Source organism: Zootoca vivipara, chromosome 3 (genome assembly GCF_965207765.1).
Source record: "Zootoca vivipara chromosome 3, rZooViv2.hap1.1, whole genome shotgun sequence".
Lineage (NCBI taxonomy): Eukaryota > Metazoa > Chordata > Lepidosauria > Squamata > Lacertidae > Zootoca > Zootoca vivipara.
The window spans coordinates 84018622-84043586 of NC_142586.1; the positions used below are offsets into that span (position 1 = coordinate 84018622).

Genomic DNA, 24965 nt, shown 5'->3' on the forward strand with positions numbered 1-24965 from the left:
CTTTATTATTTTAATGTCTTATTTAGTTTAACTTACTATTTTACAAATTTGTCATTGTTTGCCTCCATGGTTTTTTTTAAAAAAGAAAAGTGGAGTATATAACATTCTGACTGCATGGCACAAACATCTTGTGTCTCTGTGATATGTCTCTGAAATGGTGATGGTTAGATAGCATCCACTTAAAATACAATGGAATGAAGATAATAATAATAGTGCTTTATACATTTGGGAAGCATACCACAGTTAGTTGTTCAGGGCATCTTTTTAACCTTACAACATCTCTCTGTGAGGTACATTAGCTGAAAGTTGAAGATTTGCTTAAGGCCACCCACTGAGCTTCATAGCTAAGAGATTGGAACCTGGGTTTTTTCCACATCCAAAGGAGACACTCAAATCACTGCATAACAAAGAAACAATATAGTAGATAAGTCAAGCAGAACTAAGGGGTCATATGTAGAGAACTACATACTTCCCCAGCTGATTTGATTGATGCCTATAATCTCTAGATTTTTTAAATCCCTTTGATCGATCCCCAAGAGTTGGTTAATGAGCCACAGGTGGACCTTCAGAGTCAGTTTCTCTTAAAATGGGTGGTTTTGCAGCAGCTTGAAATAATCTGTTACCTGGTATGATAGCAGCATTTCAGGGCAGCTGTTTACCTGATACGCAGGTGATACATCAAACGAAACAGCTGCTTTACAAACATATTAACTATGAAAGAGGTTATAAACAAAAATTAGCAGAGATAAAATTAGCAGAAAGCTGGTTATAAGGGGAAATTTTATATATTTTATATCTGATGAATTTATTTCTTTTTTTAGAGTTTGTATGGGTGGTTCTAGAATTGATTGAAGTACTTTTACTGTTTTAGAGCTGGTGCTTCCGTACTTTATTCTGTTTTTACCATGTACACCTCTACGACGGCTTTATGTTGTGAAGCAGTCTAGACATTTTTAAAAACAGTATATCTGATAAATGGTAGATATGCATGCTATATCTATAGATCCTACACTTACGATCCTTCAAGCTACTTACACATTTTCAAAATATATCACATATTTTAAAGCAGAATTTTTATTGTTATTTTATAATACAGAAAATACTAATGCAAATGCATAAAAAGTTGAATAAAAATCAAAGATAAGATGAAGCAAGGGAGTTCATGATAAGGAAAAATGTACATTCTTGAGTATGGCATCACACATTATAGATAAGTCACAATCAGTGCTATTATTCTTGAAAAGGAGGTGCCAGAACTCACCATAAACACCTCCCTTGTTCTCTTTTAATGGCAATGGCGCTCACCTGAAAGGTGCTAGAACTCAGTTCTGGCAAGCTTTAGCTGGAAAAAAAGCCTGGTCACAGTTATGAACATAGTCCTTCTATAAATTGGCAAACATTTCTCTTAGTTCGACTAGGTCTGTACTTGTCTGAATGTGGGTGGCCTCTCATCAGATAAGCACCATCTCCAGGTGGAGACCTGGCAACTCTAGAAAGCCCATTTGAAACTCACCCAACCCTAGTGCATCGGTTATTGCTAGTGAGTTGCATACATTTGTAGAGTTCATGCAACTGACACTATATATTTCAGACAATTCAAATTGGAAAGGTTCAAGAGCCAAATACCCAATCTGGAGTGAAAACCATGCATGTGGAGACAGAACATATCCAGGCACTGCCTGCCAAAAGTGAATTTGTAGTAGTCAGCTGCATTATATTAAATGGAGTCCCCCTTCAACCACACATGGGCAGCAAAGATGAAAGTGGTTCAATGGAACAGGAGGAATTAACAGACGGGCTGCTCTGGTACAAGTACTTGGAAGTTAGGGTTGCTTCGTGCTGCTAGAATCCTAACATCCTTGATGAAAGGCAAAGGTTTTGAATTAAGCGATGCATTCTTTGCGACATTATTCGAACTAAGTTCAGTGACTTGCAGATGGTTTCCAGATACAAGAAGAATGAGAAAAGTGAGACAAATTTAGTAACAATATTAGCTGCAATAGAAGCTCTGCTGGAAGAGATCTGAACAAAGCACAGAGATGACAATTTTATAGTGCTGTTCCAAAAGGCGTTAAAAATCAAAGACCTAGCCAAAGTGAATATGTGGAAACTTGTTGTTCCTAAACTCAAAATCGCACTGGGTTAACAAGACAATGCAAAACTAGGAACATGCTTGGCAAGTCAGCCTTCGCTTTTGCTTCTCACAAGCTAATGCCAAACATGCACTTTGACAGGCTCAATCCTGAAAAATCCCACTTACAGAAGTGCTGATAGTTGTTTCCCTAGATTTTTAATGCAGTACTTTCTGAAGGAGTTTCACTTCCACTGAATTCAAAGCAGAGCAACAATATAGGGGTTTCTTTTTGGATCACAATATTGTCCCCGTTTCCAAGACACTTTTTAACTAGGTGAATTATTTCAAACAGCTGAGCTAGAAACCATCTAGCATGCTGGGTTCATGTAGGCAGCCATGGCTCAGTGCAACATCATGAACATAAAGGAATCAGAGTTCTTCTAGAGTTCAAAAGAGCGTAGTGCTCATGCTTCCAGTGACACAGAAACTTCCCAGGAAGTGTGCTGCAGTTTGAATGTCTCAGAGAACAAGCAGGTGAACCTTTCCCAAGAGAAAGATGAGAGCTAGTGGACTATGCAGAATATGATTTTGATAAGCAGCCAGGACGTTTCAAATCTGTACTTTGGAAGCCACGACATTACAGTCCATTTTGTCCCAAGAAAGATGAGCAGTCACAAAATCACATCTGAACTTACACTTGACCCACTTTGGAAAACCATCAAGGTTTCATAAACCCTTGTTTATGAAGCCTGAAGAAAGTGCCATTGCTTTGGTGCAAAATCCTGGCATGCACCACACCAGAGTTCTTCATTGCATTTGAATCTGGGAACATTGGCTTAATGTTCCTACAAAGTAGGAAAAGAAGCTAGGATGTAATCCTGCTTGCATCAGGGAGCACGGTTTTCAAGCAGAAGAGTAAGCTAAATGACCCATTGTTCACACAATGGACTGACTATAGGCTGCCCTAAAAGTATTCATATCCAGCAAGATTCTGGAAAGGCTATCACTTGTCTTGGGGGTACAGACATAGTAAGTAGCATTGTTGCTATCTCTGAGTCTCTTTCTGGACTAAATTTGTTGCAGGAGTGGAGAAGCAGAACCTGAAACAGCCTGTCAATGGTGAGAAAACAAACCACAGGGTTTGTTATTGGTTTCTCTGCAGGAGACAAACCATGAGTCTAGGTTCAGATGCAGTGCTAAGTCAAAACATGACTTAGCCCCAGGTAGTGCAGCAGGATCAGGGGATGTGTGCACCTGCTATAATCTTTGTTCTGGGAACTTGCACATTTACTCATTTCTTCTACACCATGGCTTAGCTCAGAGTTGTGTTCAAACTGGGCCATGTGATGCTGATAATTGCTAAGCTGTTCATTGTTTCAAAATTTGATGATAGCATTTATTGCTACTTGCCCTGGAGATCCCACAGGCGATGGAAGGTGTGCAATACACATTCCTTTGTTAATTAATAAATAAAGCAAAAATGATTGATGCCACACTGTTTTCTGGTTAACCTTTAACCAGTTTTGGAGATCTAATAAAAAGCTATATTTTGACATTCAAATTATTAATTTTGGATTTGGGCTTCTTCTTAAATAAATAAATACTAGATTACATATATTTTAGGAAGTTATATAGTTTAATCTCTTGTTTGTAAACAACAATTAAAAATGGCTGGCTAATCACTTTACAAGACAATGATCCAGAATGGCAGTTTCAGCAGGATAAAACCAGTATAAGGAAGGTGAGAAGTTGCCAATTACGTGCTCCATTAAATGAAATTTCCCTGAACTTAAAAAACCAACGACTCAGCATAAAATTTCAACAATGCCTGAGTAAATATGAGATGAATTAATACTGCTGATACATCATGAAGATTTGCATCCATGCTCTTATGCCTAAAAGGTAGGAAAATAAACCTTGCTCCCAAAATCTTTTTCTTTCCTGGTTCTGCTAAACTTCAAAATAAACATGAGACATAAAACTGCTTATAAAATGCTGAATTAACACCAGCTTTTATTTCAAAATGAAAAACAATAACCCAGACAATTAGAACTCTAATATTAATAATAATAGTAATAATAAAATTTTATTTATACCCTGCTCTCCCCACCCAAGACGGGGCTCAGGGTGGCTAACACTGAATATAAATACAATAAAAACATTTTTTTAAAAAACCAGTTGATTAAAATATAAATTAGAATACAGTTTAAAATGCAGCTTAAAATGCAGCCTTGTTTTAGTGGCAGCCCATAGATCAAAGCCATAAGGGGAGAAAACGTCAAATATTCACCAGGGCCAACTATCCATGCTGGTCCTACATGGGCCAGTAAAAAGAGCTGAGGGAAAATTTATATACAAATCCCATATAAGGGATTCCATCCAAAAAATAAGAAGAAGAAGAAAGAGGGGGGGGGTTAGATGTTGGCATATTTATTCTAGAATTGCTTGGCATTATATACAACAGGTCCACTACAACAACTGCAGTCCAGAAAAGCTATAATGCCAACCTATGTAGACTGAATGCATATATACTGTACATGTTCATCACCTGATGAATATAACATTCTGTGTTGTCCTCAATGTGTGATCATAATAATCAAGTATGTTGATTTCATTTCTCTTGACTATCTCAAACACAATATTTTCTCAATGCGGGCACTTTGCCTATTCAGCAGCTACAAATTATTATTATTATTATTATTATTATTATTATTATTATTAAATGTATTTATACCCCGCCCATCTGGCTGGGTTTCCCCCGCCACTCTGGGCAGCTTCCAACCAATACCAAAATACATTAAAATATCACAGCTTAAAAACTTCCCTAAACAGGGCCTCCTTCAGTTGTCTTCTAAAAGTAAAAAAAAAGAAGTTGCTTATTGCCTTGACATCTGCTGGGAGGGCGTTCCACAGGGCGGGTGCCACTACCGAGAAGGTTCCCTGTAACCTCACTTCTCACAATGAGGGAACCGCCGGAAGGCCCTTGGCGCTGGATCTCAGTGTCCGGGCTGAACGATGGGGGTGGAGATGCTCCTTCAGGTATATAGGACCGAGGCCGTTTAGGGCTTTAAAGGTCAGCACCAACGCTTTGAATTGTGCTCGGAAATGTACTGGGAGCCAGTGTAAGTCTCTTAGGACCAGTGTTATGTGGTCTCGGCGGCCGCTCCCAGTCCCCAGTCTAGCTGCCGCATTCTGGATTAATTGCAGTTTCCGGGTCACCTTCAAAGGTAGCCCCACGTAGAGTGCATTGCAGTAGTCCAAGCGGGAGATAACTACAGCATGCACCACTCTGGCAAGACAGTCTGCGGGCAGGTAGGGTCTCAGCCTGCGTACCAGATGGAGATGGTAGACAGCCGCCCTGGACACAGAATTAACCTGTGCCTCCATGGACAGCTGTAAGTCCAAAATGACTCATGAAATATGAATCCATGAAATCATGGATATGTGAATTAGTCCTTGGGAACATACAGTTTATGGACTTAATATACAAGCACAGCATTAACAGCATGCATGGTCCCAAGTCCGAGAGAAGAAAGATAATTTCTGTAATCAATGTATCCTAAGCTGTTTGAACAATTTACGAGAATGGAATAAAAAAACAAACAAAAACAAAACACTAGTTTAAAGGGAACTCAAATGTCTCCAAATCTAAATGAATAGAAAGATGACACTATTTCTACCCCAACTGCAGGCTTAAGGAGAAAATCTTGACAAACCTGCCTGCAAGTTTATTAAATTGCAGTGCTGTCATCCTATTTTTTAAAATCTTTCTAAAACTCAATATGTTTCATCCATGAATTTTTATCATAACATTTCTGGATAAGATCCTTTGAAAGGGGGATAATAAATTAAATGGGCATTCTTGAACAAGAAATCAAAAATCCCCAATCAAAGAGAGTTGGATTTCGTTAATGCTTTATTATAAAAACCCTGAAATATTAAGTAACAATAATATTATAAACGTTATATTTCTTACTCTTCTATGCAGTGCTTTTCTAAGCACTTGTACTCAAAAATAAGTCATGGGATTAGACTTAATTGCCATATAATGGTTATCAAAGTTACGCTTTGATCAGAAGAGTCCTTCTGATAGCTTTCCATCTTTTCTTCAGAACAATTAATTTCTTATTAAAAATATTATTCAAACTCCCCTTCTTTCAAATGTAACACCATGGTTGCAACAAAACCATGCTTTCCCCCAAACCATCTCTGTTTATGTGGAGATACTTTTATGGCTACATTTGGGAAAGCACAGTTTGGGAAATGCCCCACTTTTTCTATATTAGGGCTATTATAGACAGACCTAAGACCTCGGAGTGCAGAGTTATAAGATTCCTGAGCTGTTGCTTTTCTATTCTGGTTTTCATTTACGCCTGAATAAAAAACCACAACATAGTTATTAGATTTTATCATAACTGTTTCTCAAGTGCTACAGCAGCAACATTCTTAGTACTTGGCCAGTCACCAAGTGTAAAGGATATTTACTTAGAGAATACTATGCCGATAAAGTGAAGTTTAGCTTCACTGAATTTTAACTTCAAAGATATTATAAAACTGACCTGCACAACATAAATTCTTCAGGTTGACTGTGGCCACATTCCAGTCTCTTGCGATCCCATGCGAGAATTCCAAATACCTATTGTTCATGGCCTTTCCCCACATAATTACGTAAACCTCTAAGGCATACCCAAGCCCATAAAAAATGGGGTATGAATGAGAGAATGCCCATATCACTATGTCTGAACTGGTCCTTCCCTCTTATGGAGGGGGCAGCATCACTTTCTCCAGGTTACCTGCATCATTCAAATTGCTTTTCACGTTATGATTGATTGGGCAAAAGATGTGGGTCACAATATTATGATGGAGGATTGGGAAAGGTTGTGGAAGAAGAATATAAAGTTTACGGCGTGTGATGCATTTAGAGAAAATATGATGAAAATGATGTATAGATGGTACCTCACACCGGTAAAACTAGCTAAGATTTATCATAAGTATGATAACAAGTGTTGGAAATGTAAGAATGTAGAAGTAACCTTTTACCATATGTGGTGACAACGACTCATTGATATTGAAAGACAACAGGACTGCTCAAGTTGTCCTGAATATAGATCTGGAGAAATTGAGAGATACATAGCCGCCCCGGCACCTTATTTCTCCTTTCTCCTGTCAAAAAACGCAAGAAGGGCTTTTACACTTGCCAGAAGTGCGGCATTGCCCACGCCTGTGCTGGAGGGGCTTTACAAAAAAATCCCATACGCCCAAAGACTCTGCGTATGCCCTCTAGGGGAAATAGGAAGCCCAGAGCACTTCCTCTTCAGATGCCCCCTCTATGAAGAAGCTCGAAGGGAGATCCTGGATCCCATACTGGTGAAGTTAGCAAGCCTCCCGGAAAAGCAATTATACAACATGCTCCTGCTAGGCAAAGACCAGGAGATAACCAGGGCGGTCACCAGATTCTGTGCCCAACTATGCAGACACAGACTTTCTCCCGAGTCCGTCTGAATTTCCCAACATATGGTACCCGAGCGAGTTAGGCTCAGTTTTCTGCAGCTTCTATTTTAAGGGTTAAACTTTCAGCATTGTATATATAATTAACAATGTATTTTAAATGTTCCACAAAGTGTTATATATACGTTATGCTCCCTGAAACTGTTCTTTCAAAAGGGACTCACAGTATTTTATTTTTATTTGTATCTGTATTTTATATTTTTCTATGAACTGGTCCTCGACCGTAATAATAAATAAACTCTATAAACCATATGTGGTGGACCTGCCCCCAAGTAAAGAACTTCTGGGAAAAGATTTATAATGAAATGAAAAAAAGTGTTGAAAAACACCTTTGTTAAGAAACTAGAAGCTTTTTTTTACTTGGGATAGTTAGAGAGGAATTACATAAAAAAGATATTATGTTTTTTCTGTATGCCACAACAGCAGTGAGAATTTTATTGGCTAAGAATTGGTGGAGTGGAGAGCTACCTACAGTGGATGAATGGCAGATGAAGCTGATAGAATTTATGGAACTGGCTGAACTGACCGGGAGATTTTGTGACTAGAGGGAAGAGTCGGTGGAAAAAAATTGGAAGAAATTTAAAGTTTATTTAAGTAATAATTGCAATATCAGAAATGTTTAAAGTAAGATTTGGAAGTACAGGGAGGTTGTAGAGGAGGATTTGAAGAGGTATTATAGTATATTTAGATTTAGATATTAGTGTTAAATAAGAATTGAATTGTTTGTTAAGTAAACATTAAGAGGATTGAAATGTGTTAGTTAAGGTAAAAATAAGATGATTGAAGTATGTATAGAAATTACTAAGGATGATATACAATGAAAGGCAGTTAGGAGGGACACAAGGAAGTCAACAATGTCAGGACATATGAATGATAAATATGATTGATTTTTCTTTTTGTATTTTTGTGTTTTCTGTGATTTTTTCTTTTTTTGTAATTTTGTATTTTTGTGCGCTATGTGTTTCTCAGTTTTACAAAATCAATAAATATATTTTAAAAAAACAAAAACAAATTGCTTTTCATGTTAACAGGGATGGGATGCAGAAACAGATCTTAAAGACATTAGGAGAAGGAGAAGGGGTCACAGAGAGATGTAGTGGGGAAATAGAAAAAGAGGTAACATAGATGCAAAGAGAGACCTATGGGAGTGAAGAGGGGGGAAGAGTAATAACAGGGGGTCAACAGTGATCTATGGATGCTGAAGCAGAAAGAGAGCTGGTAACAGACCTAGCTCTCGCAAACAGCAGAAAACATGACAAACTAGTGACTGGGCAGTACTACTTCAGACTGCAGGTGAGGGCTTCCATGACTGAATGATTTTCCATGTTTTTAAAAAATCCCTGAATATAGAAAACTATATGTCAGAGGAAACTATATGTCAGAGAAAACTATATGTCAGAGGAAAGGGCCGTAGCCTACCCTTCTCCTTGACATGCGGGTTTCTACATCTGTCACATTTCCTGTTCCATGAAACATTTACCTGAAATGAAGCATTACCATTCAGACAAGGGTTTCCTGCTTTATATGCTGTTCATGAAAACCAGGTCTGAAAGAGGGCAGACAGACAGACAGACAGACAGACAGACAGACAGACAGAGACACAATGCATAGAGAAGTTGTCTTACAAGGCACAGAGAGAAAGGGAAGAGCTATTAAAGAAAGGGGTCCAGATCAAAGACAATGAAGAGAGAGAGACAGAGAGTGTTCCCTATTGGGTGTAGAGAGGAAAATACTTAAGATGAAATGCAGAGAGACCTCTGGGTGAGGAAAGAAAAGGAGGCAGGGATCATTTGGGGGATAAGTGTGAAGATGTGTGGAGTGGGAGGTAAAGTGAAGACATGGGAGGGGTCAATCAGAAATTGAAACTGGAAAAGGGGAGGTATGTAAAAGGTGATAACGGAAACAGGTCAAAGGAGATGCCTATTGCTAAGGAAACAAAAAAAGAGGGGGTATCAATAAGAATACTGAATTATAGAAGTGAGGAGAAGAGCACAGAAGAGTAAACTACTATGTGTAGCGAAGAGAAAAAAAGGAAGAAAGTTTAACAGAAAAGGGGTTTAGAAAGCATTATTATTATTATTATTATTATTATTATTATTATTATTATACCCCATCCACTCTGGGAGGCTACATGCAATATGATGTGCGAAAACGAAAGGGTTAAAGAGAGACCATTGAGCTAAATGCTTTCCTCAAGGCTAACAAAGTACAGTCATACCTCAGTTTTAGTACTTTCAGTTTAAGTATTCCGCGGACCCGTCTTTCCATTACTTTCCATTACTTTCAATGGGAAAGTTCACTTCAGGTTAAGTACGCTTCAGGTTAAGTATGGACTTCCAGAACCAATTACACTCATACTTCGGGTTAAGTACGCTTCAGGTTGAGTACTCCGCGGACCCGTCTGGAATGGATTAATCCACTTTCCATTACTTTCAATGGGAAAGATCGCTTCAGGTTAAGAACGCTTCAGTTTAAGTACTCCGCGGACCCATCTGGAACGGATTAATCCACTTTCCATTACTTTCAATGGGAAAGTTCGCTTCAGGTTAAGTACACTTCAGGTTAAGTACAGACTTCCGGAACCAATTGTGTACTTAAATCAAGGTACCACTGTACTACAGTCCTCTTGGACCAATGTCCCCACTGTGGAAGGATGTGTGGATCCAGAATTGGCCTCACTTATGGACTCATTGTTAAAGCCATGTTTATGGAGGACAATCTTACTCAGCTATGAGTGATTGCAGAAGAAGAAGAAGAAGAAGAAGAAGAAGAAGAAGAAGAAGAAGAAGAAGAAGAAGAAGAAGAAGAAGAAGAAGAAGAAGTCAGTCTTCTTGGAATAGTAAAATTGTAAATGTGTCCCTCAAATTTATTTGAGTTGTACACTTGTTATAAATCCACATGCATACAATCAAGTTCATTGTAAATTTGCATCCGAGTGAAGCATGCAAAAATGCTTTGTCCAATTAAATGGACAGCTTACTTGGTTAGTGTGTGGTTCTGATAATGCCAAGGTTGCAGGTTTGATCCCTGTATCATATAGCTGCATATTCCTGCATTGCAGGGGGTTGGGCTAGACAATCCTCAGGATCCCCTCCAACTCTACAATTTTATGATTCTATGATCATGTCTCAGGTTCTCATGTCTCTGAGCAACTCAAATATAGTCATAGCAGATATTCCACTCCATTCTGTTTCATTCATATTTATATTAGAACTAGTCCATTGTGTGTGTGTGTGTGTGTGTGCGTGTGTGTGTATGAAACTGATTGGTCTGTTAAAATATACATGGTTTCTTTAACCTTCAAATTGTATATAACCTAAAGATCAGCACTCCTTGAAATTATAGCTGTACTCATTCATTGAAAGACACCGTAGTACCACACTAAGATTCTCAGTGTCTCCCAAGCTTAAAAATACCATACTCCTTAACAAAATGTAAAATGTCATAACTCCATTTGTTGGTATAAACTTTGTTCTAATAGTTGTTGATTAAAGCAATTAAAACACATAAAGTGAGAAAACTGAGTTTAGTAACCTCTCAAATTTATTCATGTAAACCAAAATTATTTGATAGCATGCTTTCTATGACAAATTCTCAGTTATTTCCATGCCCCTTTGCTTGGACACATCAACTTATGGCATGATCATGAAGAAGTATTTTAGACTCAGGGTTGATACACTAGCAATAGTTTTAATGAACAAAATTTACTTTCTATGCCAATTTATTTTCCCTTGTGTTGCTGTTTTTGCAGAATCCCTGCCAATAAACTCATGTGCCGTGGCATTAAAGAAATGTGAACCCCAAAAGATTTAAATCAGTCAAAAGAAATTTAAATGGTCCCCTAGGCAACTATTCATGGAATGTTTTTGAGGTACTCATCCAGAGTTGGTACCAAAATCTTGTTCCAGGACTAATGGAAAATCTATGCTCTTAACAAACATCATCTGATCAACCGCTTTTTAGTCTCAGAATTCCAAAAATAACCCTCAGGCTAAACGATGCCAATGATGTTGTTCTGAACTCATGGAAACATTGGGGAAATGACTTTCTCTGAAACAATGGGCAGATAAAATGGCCTAAAATGCCACTAGATGTCACTCTAGGAAGTGAATCAAAAGCATTATACTAGATATACAGATGTGGGTTGTTTCAAATTTGAAACACAAATATTCAAAAATACTGAATATACCATAGCACTGAAATAAAATTAAATATGTGAAATACTAAGAAAATCCAACTCTTGTTCAATTTTCATTCACACCACAACTAGAACTGGTTTTGTTCCTTGACTGGAAACCTATTACATCCTGTTCTTCAAATCTCTTCATTTATCCAACAAAAATCTGAAATCTTTGACCGCGTGAGCAGAACTGAAAGAGACTGCTTTCATAAAGAAAGGTGCGTGAATGAAGTTTATTGCAATTTCACAAATAAAATATACATTGAGATAATGTGCCAAATAATACCCTCAAGTTAATACAGCTTTGAAATGCAGTAATTTGGTATTGGACACCTCCTCCTTTGCCTTGATGTCACTTAAGACAATGCAGAGTGTTTTATTCTCTCATACCACAACTGATTCCTGCAAATTACCAAAGGGTGGAAGTATAACCCGTAATTTGTGCAAATACAGAACACATTCACCAGAGATGCACCACAAAACAAAAAAATGAGTATCCAACAAAATGTGACATCAATCTGGAACACACAAGGAGGCACAGCTGGGTTGTCACCTCAAATTCCAGAAGGAAGAGATCAGAGTACCACATGTTGCCAATGTCAAACGGTAAGAGTCTGAAGTCCCATCGTTTCTTGTAGAAATTCAGTACATCCAGCAAATCATTGGTACTAAATGAGCATGCAGGTACTAAAGGATCTTGTGGGTGTAATCCAGGGGTCAGCAAAGTTTTTGTGGCTTGGGCCGGTTCACGGTCTCGTAGATGCTGTGATGGGCAGGAGTGCACACGCAAATGCTATTTTCAGCGCTCCTTCCAGCGCGAAGGAGGCGTGCACAGCTTCCCATTGGCTGCAGGAGCTTCCTGCAGCCAATGGGAAGCCAGCCAGCATTGCAGAAGGCAGTCCCCGCTCTGCTCCATGCTGGTTTAGCATGGCGCATGGGAGCCGACTGAGTGGGCGGCAGGGTTCCCCGAGAGGGTGGTGGGGGCCCATGGGCTGGTTAAATGACCTCCATGGGCAGTTGTGGCCCATGGGCCTTAGGTTGCCAACCTCTGATCCCCTGGTCAAAGCCTGTCTATAAGCTTTGAAAATTCTTTGAGGACAGGTGAGGTCCCTGCAGAATGGAGGTGGGCAAATGCTTCAAAAAGGGAGAAAAAGAAGATCCAGGTAACTACTGACCCATCAGCTTGACATCAATTCCAGAAAGGTCCTAGAACAGATAATTAAACGGCCAGTCTGTGGGCACTTAGAAAAGAATGCTGTGATTACTAAGTCCCAGCAAATAAGTCATGCCAGACTAATTACATTTCTTCTTTAGATAGAGTTACAAGCTTGGTGGATGAGGGGAATGCTGTGGACATAATGTATCTTGATTTCAATGAGGATTTTGACAATGTGCCCCCATGGTATTCCTGTGGTGAAGCTGGTAAAATGTGGCCTGGATGAGATAATTGTTGGGTAGATATGTAGCTTGTTAACTGACCGAACCCCTAGTCATCTTGCTGAAAATGGAACAAATGTGGTACTGAAGGGTTCTATCTTGGGCCTGTTTTTCTTCAACATCTTTATAAACAACTTAGACAAAAGAATTGAGGGGATGCTCCTCAAATTTGCAGATGACACCAACCTGGGAGAGGTAGCTAACGCCGCAAAAGACAGAATCAGGATTCAAGAGGACTGTAACATATTGCAGAACTGGGCCTGAAGTAACAACATGAATTTCAATAGGGACAAATGTCAGGTTCTGCACTTAGGCGGGAATAACTAGCTGCACAAATATAAGATGGGGGACACCTGGCTTGCCAGTAGAACATATGAAAATGATCTCCGGGTCTTCATAGACCACAAGCTTAACATGAGTTAACAGTGAGCTGCAGCAGAAAAAAACCACCACTGTAATGCTGTTTGAAGCTGCAGCAACAAGCATATAGTATCCCAGTCAAGGGAATTAATAGTACTGTACCACTCTATTTTGCCTTGGTCAAACCACATATGGAGTAGTGTGTCCAGGGGTGGACCTAGACATAGGTTAAAAATGCTATAAATAAGTCAGAAATTAAATCGTTCAAATATCCATCTTCAAATATCTCAAGGGCTGTCACATGGAAGATGGAGCAAGCTTGTTTGCACCTTCTCCATACACAAACCAATGGATTCAAGTTACAATAAAGGAAATTCCTGGTGGTAAGAGATGTTCTACAGTGGAACAGACTGCCTTGGAAGGGCAAGGAAAGACAATTAAGGAAATCTGTCTTTAAACTTTTTTTTAAGGCTGAGTATGAAGGTTTCCTGAAATGAGAAATCCAGATTCAAAGCATGTCCATCAGGGAAAAGAGATCATCATTATTCAAAATGGAAGTAAAGTATCTCCACAGAGAGGAAAGTTTTAAGTAAGAGAGGCAGCTGGAAAAGGTTAACACCAAGTTTTCAAATGGAAATTAGGTTTCATTTTGTATTTGGATTTTTCCACATACAGTAGTCTTAAGTAGGTTTACTACCAAGCAGTTTTCATTCATGGATGTCTTGATGCCTTTATGGTGATCAAGGAAGCCCCTAGGAGAACCCACAGCTGTTTCTGTCAGACTGAACACACATATACAAGAGAGGCATGTAATGATTGCCAATCTACACAGCAAACATCAGGCTACAATATTACAATGAATGAATCAATAAAACATATAGAAGATATTCACTGTGGTTATCGAAACAACCTTGCATATGTTATGAATGTGATATATGAACATTTAAGGCCTGCCTTATGTAGGAAGGACAATTATTAGAAATTGCAGTACTCAAAATTTCAGCTGCCACCCAGCAGCTCTGTGCTGTCATCTTTATTTAAATCAAGTAACCCATTATTTGTTGAAGCATTCCCCACATCAGTTTCTGTGAAGAGGGAAGAGTAATTAAACATTTGCGAAGGCTCCACATGTTTCTGGAGATGTTTGGAAACATACAGAGTGCACATGTTTTTATATCTGCTCTCAAAGGCTGCGGTGTTACAGTTCAACCCAGGACAACATCTAAGCAAAACAAACCCAAGCATAAATCAATATGGCTCCACTGAAGCCAGGGGACGAGATCCTCAGCTTGTGGAGAAGTGTAGGCCCAGTGAGGTCAAAAGGCCTAATTCTTCAGCTGCTGTCACTAACCATGGTGATATATTTGTGAGGAGAGAAGAGGCCATGAAAACATTGCTGCATGACCATTGAACAACATGAGGAAATTGCCTCCAGTGTAGCATGAAATGCACAGGGGGCAAGAAGCCCATAGCCAAGAACAGGAGAATTGCAGGCAACAAGTAACTGCACATTTGTGTGGAGGGAACACCTTGTATGGAAAGAGCTAAGAATGGCTGCAACATAACTCACCTTGAGCTGCTTTCTGCATGTGCCGCTGGTTTATCTCCTCTTTCAAATGATCTGTGTAAGTGACAAAGTACATTTGGTCAATAAAGTAAATAAAATAACTTGACAAACAATCTTCATGCATTTACTCTCCTGCAGAGGGTGATCATTAGTGATCTCCCGAACAGTCGTTCTTTATCTTGTCAATGCCAGTACTATTTAGAATTTTTTTATTGCGTATCTCAAAGCACTGGCTTGGTCATTGGCTCTGAAAATTCAGTCCCAGGATGGCGGCACAGCCACTTTCATGGAACTGCAGCGCCCTGCAACTTTGTAAAGCCAAGCAGCGTGGAAGACAAATGGACTAAGGAACTCATTCATAAAACTAGCAATGGAAAACTGCTATTAGTCATTCACTCAGTCTCATTACCAGCATTTAAGCAAGTTACGCTGAAATACTTGAATGTTCCAAGGGCAATTGTAAATGCCAGATGCAGTATATTTTCTAAAGGTTTCAGTGCTCGATATAGGAATGTATCAATTCCTTCTCAAGCAGCAAGAGTAGATGAAGCCTTCATCTTAGCCAATATCCTGTCACAAGCTGTGCCACCTTGATCAGGAGTCCATTTCCTGGAGTCTTCACATCAAAGTCAGGGCTGGGTTACAGACATAGCTCTTGGACTGGCCTCACAGAGAGATGTTGTTTGTATGAATTGGTACTGTTCATATTGCCCAGCTGCCATGAGGTCCTAGGCAGCCTGCAATGCATCAATGTATGTTTCTCACCTCTGTTTCAACTAATCCTAACTCCTTGGTATAAAGACCTCCTAGAACTGTAGGTTAATTTTCAGTCTGGGCGGGAACAGTTACCATCCAGGTATAGGGTGGTATATAAATTTAGTAATTAATAATAATAATCTTATTCCCTAATGGCCACTGAACAAGTTCAGCCCGTTTTCTCATGCTCTCGCCCTGAACAAAGCATGTACTGTAGTATGAAACTGAGGTCTGTCAAAAAGGGGCAAGATCATTGGGTTGTCAAAGATATACAGTCAAACCCTGGTCAAACTGCAAGAAAAATGGAACTCATTTAGAGGGGAGTAAATCTAAATATTCAGTTAGTCTGCAAGTCTTAAAAACATTAGAATATATATAGAATATATATATATTAGAATATATATATATATATATATATATATATATATATATATATATATATTAGAATATATATATATTCTTTCAAAGAACTCAGGTATGTTTTGGGGTGCCTTCACTCTAGCACTTTACACCCAATTGTTACTGGATGAAATGGTCATAGCTTGATAGGGGTCAAAACCACATCTTAAGAATTCTATTTTAAATCATTTGTTGTTAGTGCTGGAAGAACCACACTAGTTTCAATTTTCCTGGGGGAAATCCATGATAAATGTGAGAGCACAAAAGATTCCAGGACAGGTTTTAACTACGGCTGCCCTCCTGAAAAGAAATAGTTGGCTAGAATTTATTTTTATTCTATGTATTACATGAGAATGAACATATTTTATAACAATGTGCACAAGGGAACAATTTCAAGAGAATCTATACATAAGCAGGGGTGGAGAAGAGAGGAAGCCCAAATGAGGAGTGGTCTGAAAGACATGGGAACAGGGGATAGCCATAATATTTACACTGTAGGATGTGAGAGGATGATTGAAACTGTATCAATGGGAAATAAATATATTGGTAAGATATAAGTGAGCAAATAATTCCATTAGGGAGAAGGCAACAATTCTGATGATGAAGAGGTAGTTCTGAAGCATGAGAATCATTCTGGACTCACAGTGGTCCATGCGGGTGCATGTGCCGAGGGCAGCTGTCTACCAGCTCCATCTGGTACGCCGGCCGAGACCCTACTTGTCTGCACACTGTCTCACCAGGGTGGTACATGTTCTGGTTACCTCCCAATTAGTCACTTGGGAAGATAGGCGAACTAATATCAGTGTACTGGATGAAGTAAAGTGAAGCAGTGTACAGTGTTGAAGCAATGATTCTTCAACATCAACTTCATTGGACTGGTCATGTTGTGCGGATGCCTGATTATCGTCTTCCAAAGTAACTACTCTATTCGGAACTTAAAAATGGAAAGCGTAATGCTGGTGGTCAATAAGAGAGGTTTAAAGACTGTCTCAAGGCAAATCTTTTATAAAAAATGTAGTATAAACACCGACAACTGGGAAACACTGGCCTGTGAGCACTCCAGTTGGAGAACAGCCTTTACCAAAGGTGTTGTGGACTTTGAAGACACTCAAACTCAGGATGCAAGGGAGAAAGGTGCTAAGAGGAAGGCACACTTGGCAAATCCACACCATGATCAACTCCCGCCCAAGAACCAATGTCCCCACTTTGGAAGGACGTGTGGGTCCAGAATTGAGCTCCACAGTCACTTATGGACTCATTGTTAAAACCGTGTTTATGGAAGACAATCTTACTCAGCTACGAGTGATCGCCAAAGAGAAGAGAGAAGACTTAGACTACTGCATTGAAGGTGACTTGGAAACTACAACTAATCCAGAATGTAGCAGCTAGACTGGTGATTGGGAGTGGCTGCCGAGACCATATAACGTCAGTCCTGAAAGACCTACATTGGCTGCCAGTACATTTCCGAGCACAATTCAAAGTGTTGGAGCTGACCTTTAAAGCCCTAAACAGCTTTGGCCCTGTATACCTAAAGGAGTGTCTCCACCCCCATTGTTCAGCCTGGACAGTGAGATCCAGCTCAGAAAAGCCTTCTAAAAGCCTTCAGGGCTGGCACAGCAAATTACCAAAAATGCTGAAGCAGAGTACATAAGTTAGAATTATATTTAACTTTTGATTTTCTTTCACCAAGTTGCTTGTTTGATGCTTTTGTGTCTCTGATTTACCAGGAAAAACATGTTTGGTTAAGTGCTCCAGACTGGTGAAACACCACATGCCCAGACACTTGTGTAACATCAATAGTCTGTAGAGCAGTGGGAACTTGAGAAATTGGAAAGACTTCATTTCAAGAGGATGTGGGCCACAGACCTGTCATTATAGTGCACCCTCCTATGTTGTCTCTTTAAGCAGATCCCCCTAGTTTGGATGAAAAACTGTTTGTAGGGGGCTGGTGGTACCTACTTATAAAAGAGGATATTCAAATCTTGCTGGATGAGTAGTTTAAACCAAGCAGTCAGGAGGAAAAGGAAAGCATTGTACCTGAAGATAATAGCAGCTTTGATGGTTGGGCTGCAAGACTGATATATGAATGTCTCTTTCTCTGATATTCTTAATATTATGGTATTAAACAAACAGAAACAGATGTTTGACAGAAAGATGTTCGAAAACCCCAAATTCTGACTCATATGCTTTGCTATTTACAGTGCCCACTCAATTAAGAACAAGAGTCAGTTAAATTAAAGCTCAATCTGCATTTAGAACTTTGAAATGTTTAGAAAACAATTGACTTGAGAACATTTTCCAAAAGAATAAACAGAGCTCTTAAAAAACAAACAAACCCTGCTTATGTCTGCTTTCCAATGATTTCACATTTTGTTAACTAGTATGTTGCATGTAATAGCAATCTTATTTTATTCTGAACCATGCTCCCCCCAAAATATTCCTCATACTGTGGTAACTGCATTATGAACTAGCCACATTCATATACATTTATAATAAACACATCATTTAAAAACAACCATAATTATTTGGTAACTTTGGAGGCTTTTTGGATAACAGCACATAATAGACTACGACTGACCTGTCTCTACCAGGATAACTTTTCTTAGGCTATTTAAATTTGTTGTTTATTAAAGGTTCAGCAAAACATTGCTTTGGTGACGATGAGGAAATCATATGTCTTTTTTGATTGATGAGTTTAGTGTTATAATTACTTTGCAATTTGACTGTGCTGGAAACAGATCAGAGATTAAAAATTCTGGACAACATTTAAATGCCTATGAATAATAACAAGGCAGGATTGACTTAATGATTGCTTTGGGACAAACACTTCTCCTGTTCTTGGTTTGGCATTTAGCATCCAACGGGACAAAAATGGAAGGGCTCCCAGCAAACATTTGATGTGGCCCATCACACCCTCACTCCTGTCCTGCTTTTACCCCCTTCTGTCAAGCAAATTGACATGTCTGCATATATGCTATAATCAGTCTTGATTTTGTATGCAGAAATCAACATCTGGAGAATATCAGCTTTATTTTAACAAAGGGAGTATCTAGCACTTAGGGCTTCAAGAAATGATGGATTGTGTTATGGGGGCTGTGATGAAAAGCTTAACCTGCTTTCCTTATAGATTATGAAAAATGTAAGAATTTAATAAGAATAGACAAAGTTTGTTTAATGTTGAAATGTCAACACTTTCAGCTCGTTAACTGTCACAAAATTAGTTCAAGGCTGGGGAATGGACTAAGAGGTTAACAGGGTAGCAGTGCAATAAGGCAAAGGGATGTTCGGTATCTGTTTTATTCCATCACTGTCCTTTCACTGTTCTCTCTTCTGTTGCAAAAGTCACTTTAATTCTCCCCCATAGACCATGAAGGAACTGTACCCAGAAGCAGTTACTAGTTGCAACCTGATGCAGTGAAGAAAACTCAAAGGTTTCTCAAAGCACAGCTAACTGTGAAATGAAGTTGGGCTGCCAGGGTGGAGAATTAGCCTGGAAAACAATGTGGCATTAACAGAAAGGGCCTGAAATCAATACGGATAAATGGAAACATAAGTATGCAGTAAATGTGTTTCTAAATGATTATTGCCAAAGGGGTGAGTGCTAAGCTGTGCCAAGTGGACTCTCAGCTGAGAGAACAGGGAAAGTCCTAGCCAATGGAAAACACTGTTGTTGCTTATTGCTCACACAGAATACCCTGTCTGTGATCAGTTGGCATTTGGTAAATTGCTGCATATGCCTTCTATAGCTTCCCAGCACATGCGACTGTCACCCATTACACGTTACCTACCTGCACAGGCTGTTTATGTACATTTCTACATAGAAACATTCTCACTGAAGACATTTTGCAATATATAAGATGTCCCTAATATGCACAAAGCTGCTTAGTCCTTATGTATTTCTCCACTCCATTTGGCAGAGTTGTGTTGTAGTGTTTTTTTTTACAGAGTGTGCAACTCACTTTTCTTTTCTGCTTTATGTGATAGAAAGGAGCAAGTTTGTTCCCCCACTCTCTCCATCAGAGTCTCTGTTGGCTGCTCTAGAGCAAACGATTTTTCTTTATCCCTCTAACGTTTTACAGTTGTGCTCTTGTGAAGCTCTATTAATTTCAATTATGCAGGTGATACTCCTGGTGGACTGTACTCAATATTTTCCCTTATAACAAGTGCTGACAGAAGCTGTCCATAGATCAGGGTAGATTAATGATCTCTTTAAATATGATGTTGAGCCATTAGGTCAGACTAAAGGTTGCACCTCTGGTCAACTGTGCACATCAAGAATGTAACAAACACTTCTGCCCAACCACAGAGGCTAACCATCATATTTCCCAAGGGCCCAACACTGTTCCTCTATTACATAGCTGCTAGGCATGCAACACAAATCCATGCAATCTTTTCTAGAGGATGAACAGCAAAGTGTGCATCCAGACTATTTTTAGATTGGTATATTTTGTCAAAGGCAGACAGCTATTTAATCAAGTTATACTATGACTGCAGGGCAATTATTTAGTCTGTATAGGCATTTGCAAACATGCTCACACATAGACTCACAGAATTGTAGAGTTGGGAAGGATCTCAAGAGTTGGTCATCTAGTCCAATCCCCTGCAATGCAGGAATCACAGCTAAAGAAGCCCTGACTGATGACCACTCAAGGTTTTTTTTAAGAAAACCTGCAATGAGTATCTACTACTAGGTGAGGCAGGTACCTGAATCAGTGCATGAAGCTCTCATAATCGCAATCCCTTCAGAAGTCAACTGGGAGAATATAGGAGACATGGTTTCTAACAGCACTATCGTGTCTACTCACTTCTGAGTAAGTACTAATGAGCTGAATGTGGCTTATTCCTGGGCAAATTGATACAGAACTGCAGTGGTACCTCGGGTTAAGAACTTAATTCGTTCTGGAGGTCCGTTCTTAACATGAAACTGTTCTTAATCTGAGGTACCACTTTAGCTAATGGGGCCTCCCGCCGCCGCGTGATTTCTGTTCTCATCCTGAAGCAAAGTTCTTAAACAGAGGTACTATTTCTGGGTTAGCAGAGTCTGTAACCTGAAGCGTCTGTAACCCGAAGTACCACTGTATTAAATTAGGCTTCATAGTATTTTGAAAAATTAGGAATGTTTCCTTCCAGCTCCATGTATCAGACGGCTGTCATATTTTGTCTGGATCACACTAAGGTTTCTCCATATTCTTTCCTTCCTTCATAATTCTATTTGTACTCCACTCTTCCACAAAGAGAATCATGCTCAAAGTGGCTTACAACAAAGAAAACAGGAATATATCTCAAAATCAACCACCACAAGAACAATTTCATAGCATTATTAAACAACATAATAGAACATATAACAATTTACAAAAACCACATTTCAGTACTACAGATATAACAAGATTACATTGACATTACCCACAGAATTCTGCACCAGATAAGATTCTGAACCATCTTCAGAGGCAGCCCTACATATAACATGTTGCAGTAATCTAACCTACAGGTTACCAGAACATAGACAACAGAGGTTAGGCTATGCCTGTCCAGAGAGGGGTGCAGCTGGGGCAGTAGCCAAAGCTGATGGAAGGCCACTGAGGCCACCTGAGCCTCAAGCAACAGCAATGGATCCAGGAGGACCCCCAAGCTACGTACCTTCTTCTTTAGAGGGAGTATAACCCCATCAAGAGGGACACAGGGGGTGCTGTGGGTTAAACCACTGAGCCTAGGGCTTGCAGATCAGAAGGTTGGCAGTTTGAATTCCCGAAACGGGGTGAGCTCCTGTTGCTTGGTCCCAGTTCCTGCCAACCTAGCAGTTCGAAAGCACGTCAAAGTGCAAGTAGATAAATAGGTACCGCTACAGCGGGAAGGTAAACAGTGTTTCTGTGTGCTGCTTTGGTCTGCCAGAAGTGGCTTAGTCATGCTGGCCACATGACCAGGAAGCTGTACGCCGGCTCCCTTGACCAATAATGCGAGATGAGCGCTGCAACCCCAGAGTCGGTCACGACTGGACCTAATGGTCAGGGGTCCCTTTACCTTTTAACCCCATCAAGAGCAGGCAATCTCCCATCCATCTGGTCTAGGGAACCATCCACTAACAGTGCCTCAGTCTTATCTGGATTGAGCTTCAGTTTGTTGGCTCTCATCCAGTCCATTACCGAGGCGAGGCAACAAACTCAAAGGCTTATTAGTAACAAAATAAGGAAATGATTCCAGCTCTGTTGTATGTACAGACTTTTTCCTACAAACAAGAGATGGGCTTTGGCATGTTGTACTGCCAGTTCCATAACTTTCTGAAACACAAATATTTACTCAAGGAACAATGAAATATCGTACATTCCTACAGAAATGTACCTTTTGATCCCAATAATGTGAACTGTAGACACATTATTTTGATCCCAATAATGCGAACTGTTTTGAGTGAACCCTGCTCAAAACTGACCTTAGCACTGTGCTAACATTTCTCTCCACAACTAATTATACTTTATGAAGCCTCACCAAACAAGCTGCTAAAAATATTCCCACAGTTGATACCAAATCATTTTTTCCAAAGGAGTCATTCTTCATTTGGAGATAACAGTACCAATAAAATGCTGAATGCTGAATCTCCACATGTTCTGGCAAAAAAAGTAGTTTTGGGGAATTGAGGAATTCACTCAGCATGCAGCTAGCTGTCATTAGGACTGTGATAAATCTGGTGGTTTTGGCCTCAGTTCCTGGATAAAAATACCATCCCAAGGTATGGAAAAGAGATGAAACCAGCAAAATTAGTGTGCAGACTTCTGATGGAAGACACAAGACATGGAATTATGGAAGACACAAGACATGGAATTATTGTGATGATAAAAATAAGGAGGAGGGGGGATGTAGGAGAGTCTGGCCTGTTTCAATGTGAACTTTAGAAGGAAGATTAGCGTGGACACTGATTTAAATTCATGGATCTCTTATGGACTTGCATGTCCTTGATTAAAGGTTCAGGGGTGGGGAGTGATGTTAGCTCACTCCCCACTCCCAAGCTCTTCAACAGGGTGGCAGTGAGAGGAAGAGACTGGGGAGTACCCAAATGAGTGCCTGGCAGAGGCAAATAGACTGTGCATGCTGCTCACCAGCTCTGATCCCTCTCCCCCCTCCATCCCCACTGTCTCTCTGTTGCATGGTTTGGGGGGGGGGAGAGTGAGCCCATGCAGAGATATGGACTGTGTGCACATAAACATGCTTGCACACTCTCCAGCTCCTCTAACCCTCTCATCCACTGTAGCTCTGTTGCCAGCCATGGCAAGGGCTCAAGGCAAGGCATGGCATGGCATGGCAGGGAAGGGAAGGGGACACCAGAGGTCTAATCAGTTCTGGGTAGGTCTAACTGATGTTCCCAAGTTGCCCATCTTTGGGCTCTCTGCATATCCCAACCTTATGCATGTTTACTTGAAGTAAATCCTATTAAACCAATGGCATGGGTGGCCTCATATCTGTTTCTATGGATAGGAACGTTACTGGGAATAACATTTTCTCTGCTATGCTTTTTGTGACTGCAATGGGGACCTCCACAGTGGCAGAGCTCCCCACTTGCCAGAAGAGCTCAGCAGAGGACAGCGGATGGGGATGACCGCCCAGTCCTAAGATCTTTGAGCAGCCCGGGGGGAGGGGGAGGATTGCAGCCTTCATGTGCATAGGATACAGCCTAAGACAACCAATCCACTCTCTTAACCTCAGCCATGACCCCCAGCAATATGGGATGCACAATGTTACTCCTCAACCTTTCAAGATTGTTGCGAAGATCAAGTAACATATTGCGAAGTGCTTTGGAAACTCTAACATTCTATATCGACGTGTTTGTGGAATGCTCTCTCCAGGGTGGTTTGTCTGACATCTACTGTGAGGTCATTTCAGTGCCATGTGCAGATCTCTTTTATTTCCCCAGACTATTGTATGTTTATTGTATGCCTAATTGTAAGCCATCCTGTACATACATATCACCTACATATACGTATCTTTTACTTTTAAAAAGCTTTTAAAATACAAAACCTCTGGCTTTGTATCACAACAGACAGGAGATAATGGAAACCAGAGATATTGCTTCATATGTTCGGGGGGGGGGGGAAAGAGCTGTATTCAGCTAATGTTTACCCAGAGCCTATGTCTACTGAACTTACTGAACCTAAGTTAATCCTGATGTGCTGCAAAATCCATTAAGACCAAAGGACAGTGGTGTCTTTGCACCCACAAAGGCATGGCCACCATGCTTAGAATGTCAATGGAAAGATAGTAAACCTTTTCCTTTCCAGAACCTTGCTCGTCTGTGCACTGGTGAGGCCAGGTTGCACAAAAGACAGGAGGTTTCTTCTTCAGCCTATATAGCACCATTTCTTCTTCTTCTTCTTCTTCTTCTTCTTCTTCTTCTTCTTCTTCTTCTTCTTCTTCTTCTTCTTCTTCTTCTTCTTCTTCTTCTTCTTCTTCTTCTTCTTCTTCTCCAAATCCTGGCCTTGTCTTGGGAGGCAAGACAGCACCACCATAGACTTGTCTTAGCAGTCAGCTAAATGAAAAGAGGAGCATGGCACACTAAGCCGTAGAGTGACCTGCTGCGTCAAAACAAGTTGGCAGCAATGCCAGCTCACTGTTAAAATGGACAAAGTGTGGAGGAAGGGAAGAATGTAATGATAGAGTGGCTGATCCAAAACATAAGGCTCAAGACGGAGGCTGTCCAC

General features: G+C 40.0%; 1 protein-coding gene across 1 annotated transcript in view; it reads right to left on the reverse strand.

Moving 5' to 3' along the window:
• Positions 1–24965, reverse strand: part of KIF6 (kinesin family member 6) — a 162530-nt gene that overhangs the window by 19965 nt on the left and 117600 nt on the right. Inside the window, exon 16 of the mRNA XM_035108133.3 lies at positions 15130–15180. Within this exon, the coding sequence (XP_034964024.1) occupies positions 15130–15180 (51 nt within the window). The remainder of the gene's footprint in view (positions 1–15129; positions 15181–24965) is intronic.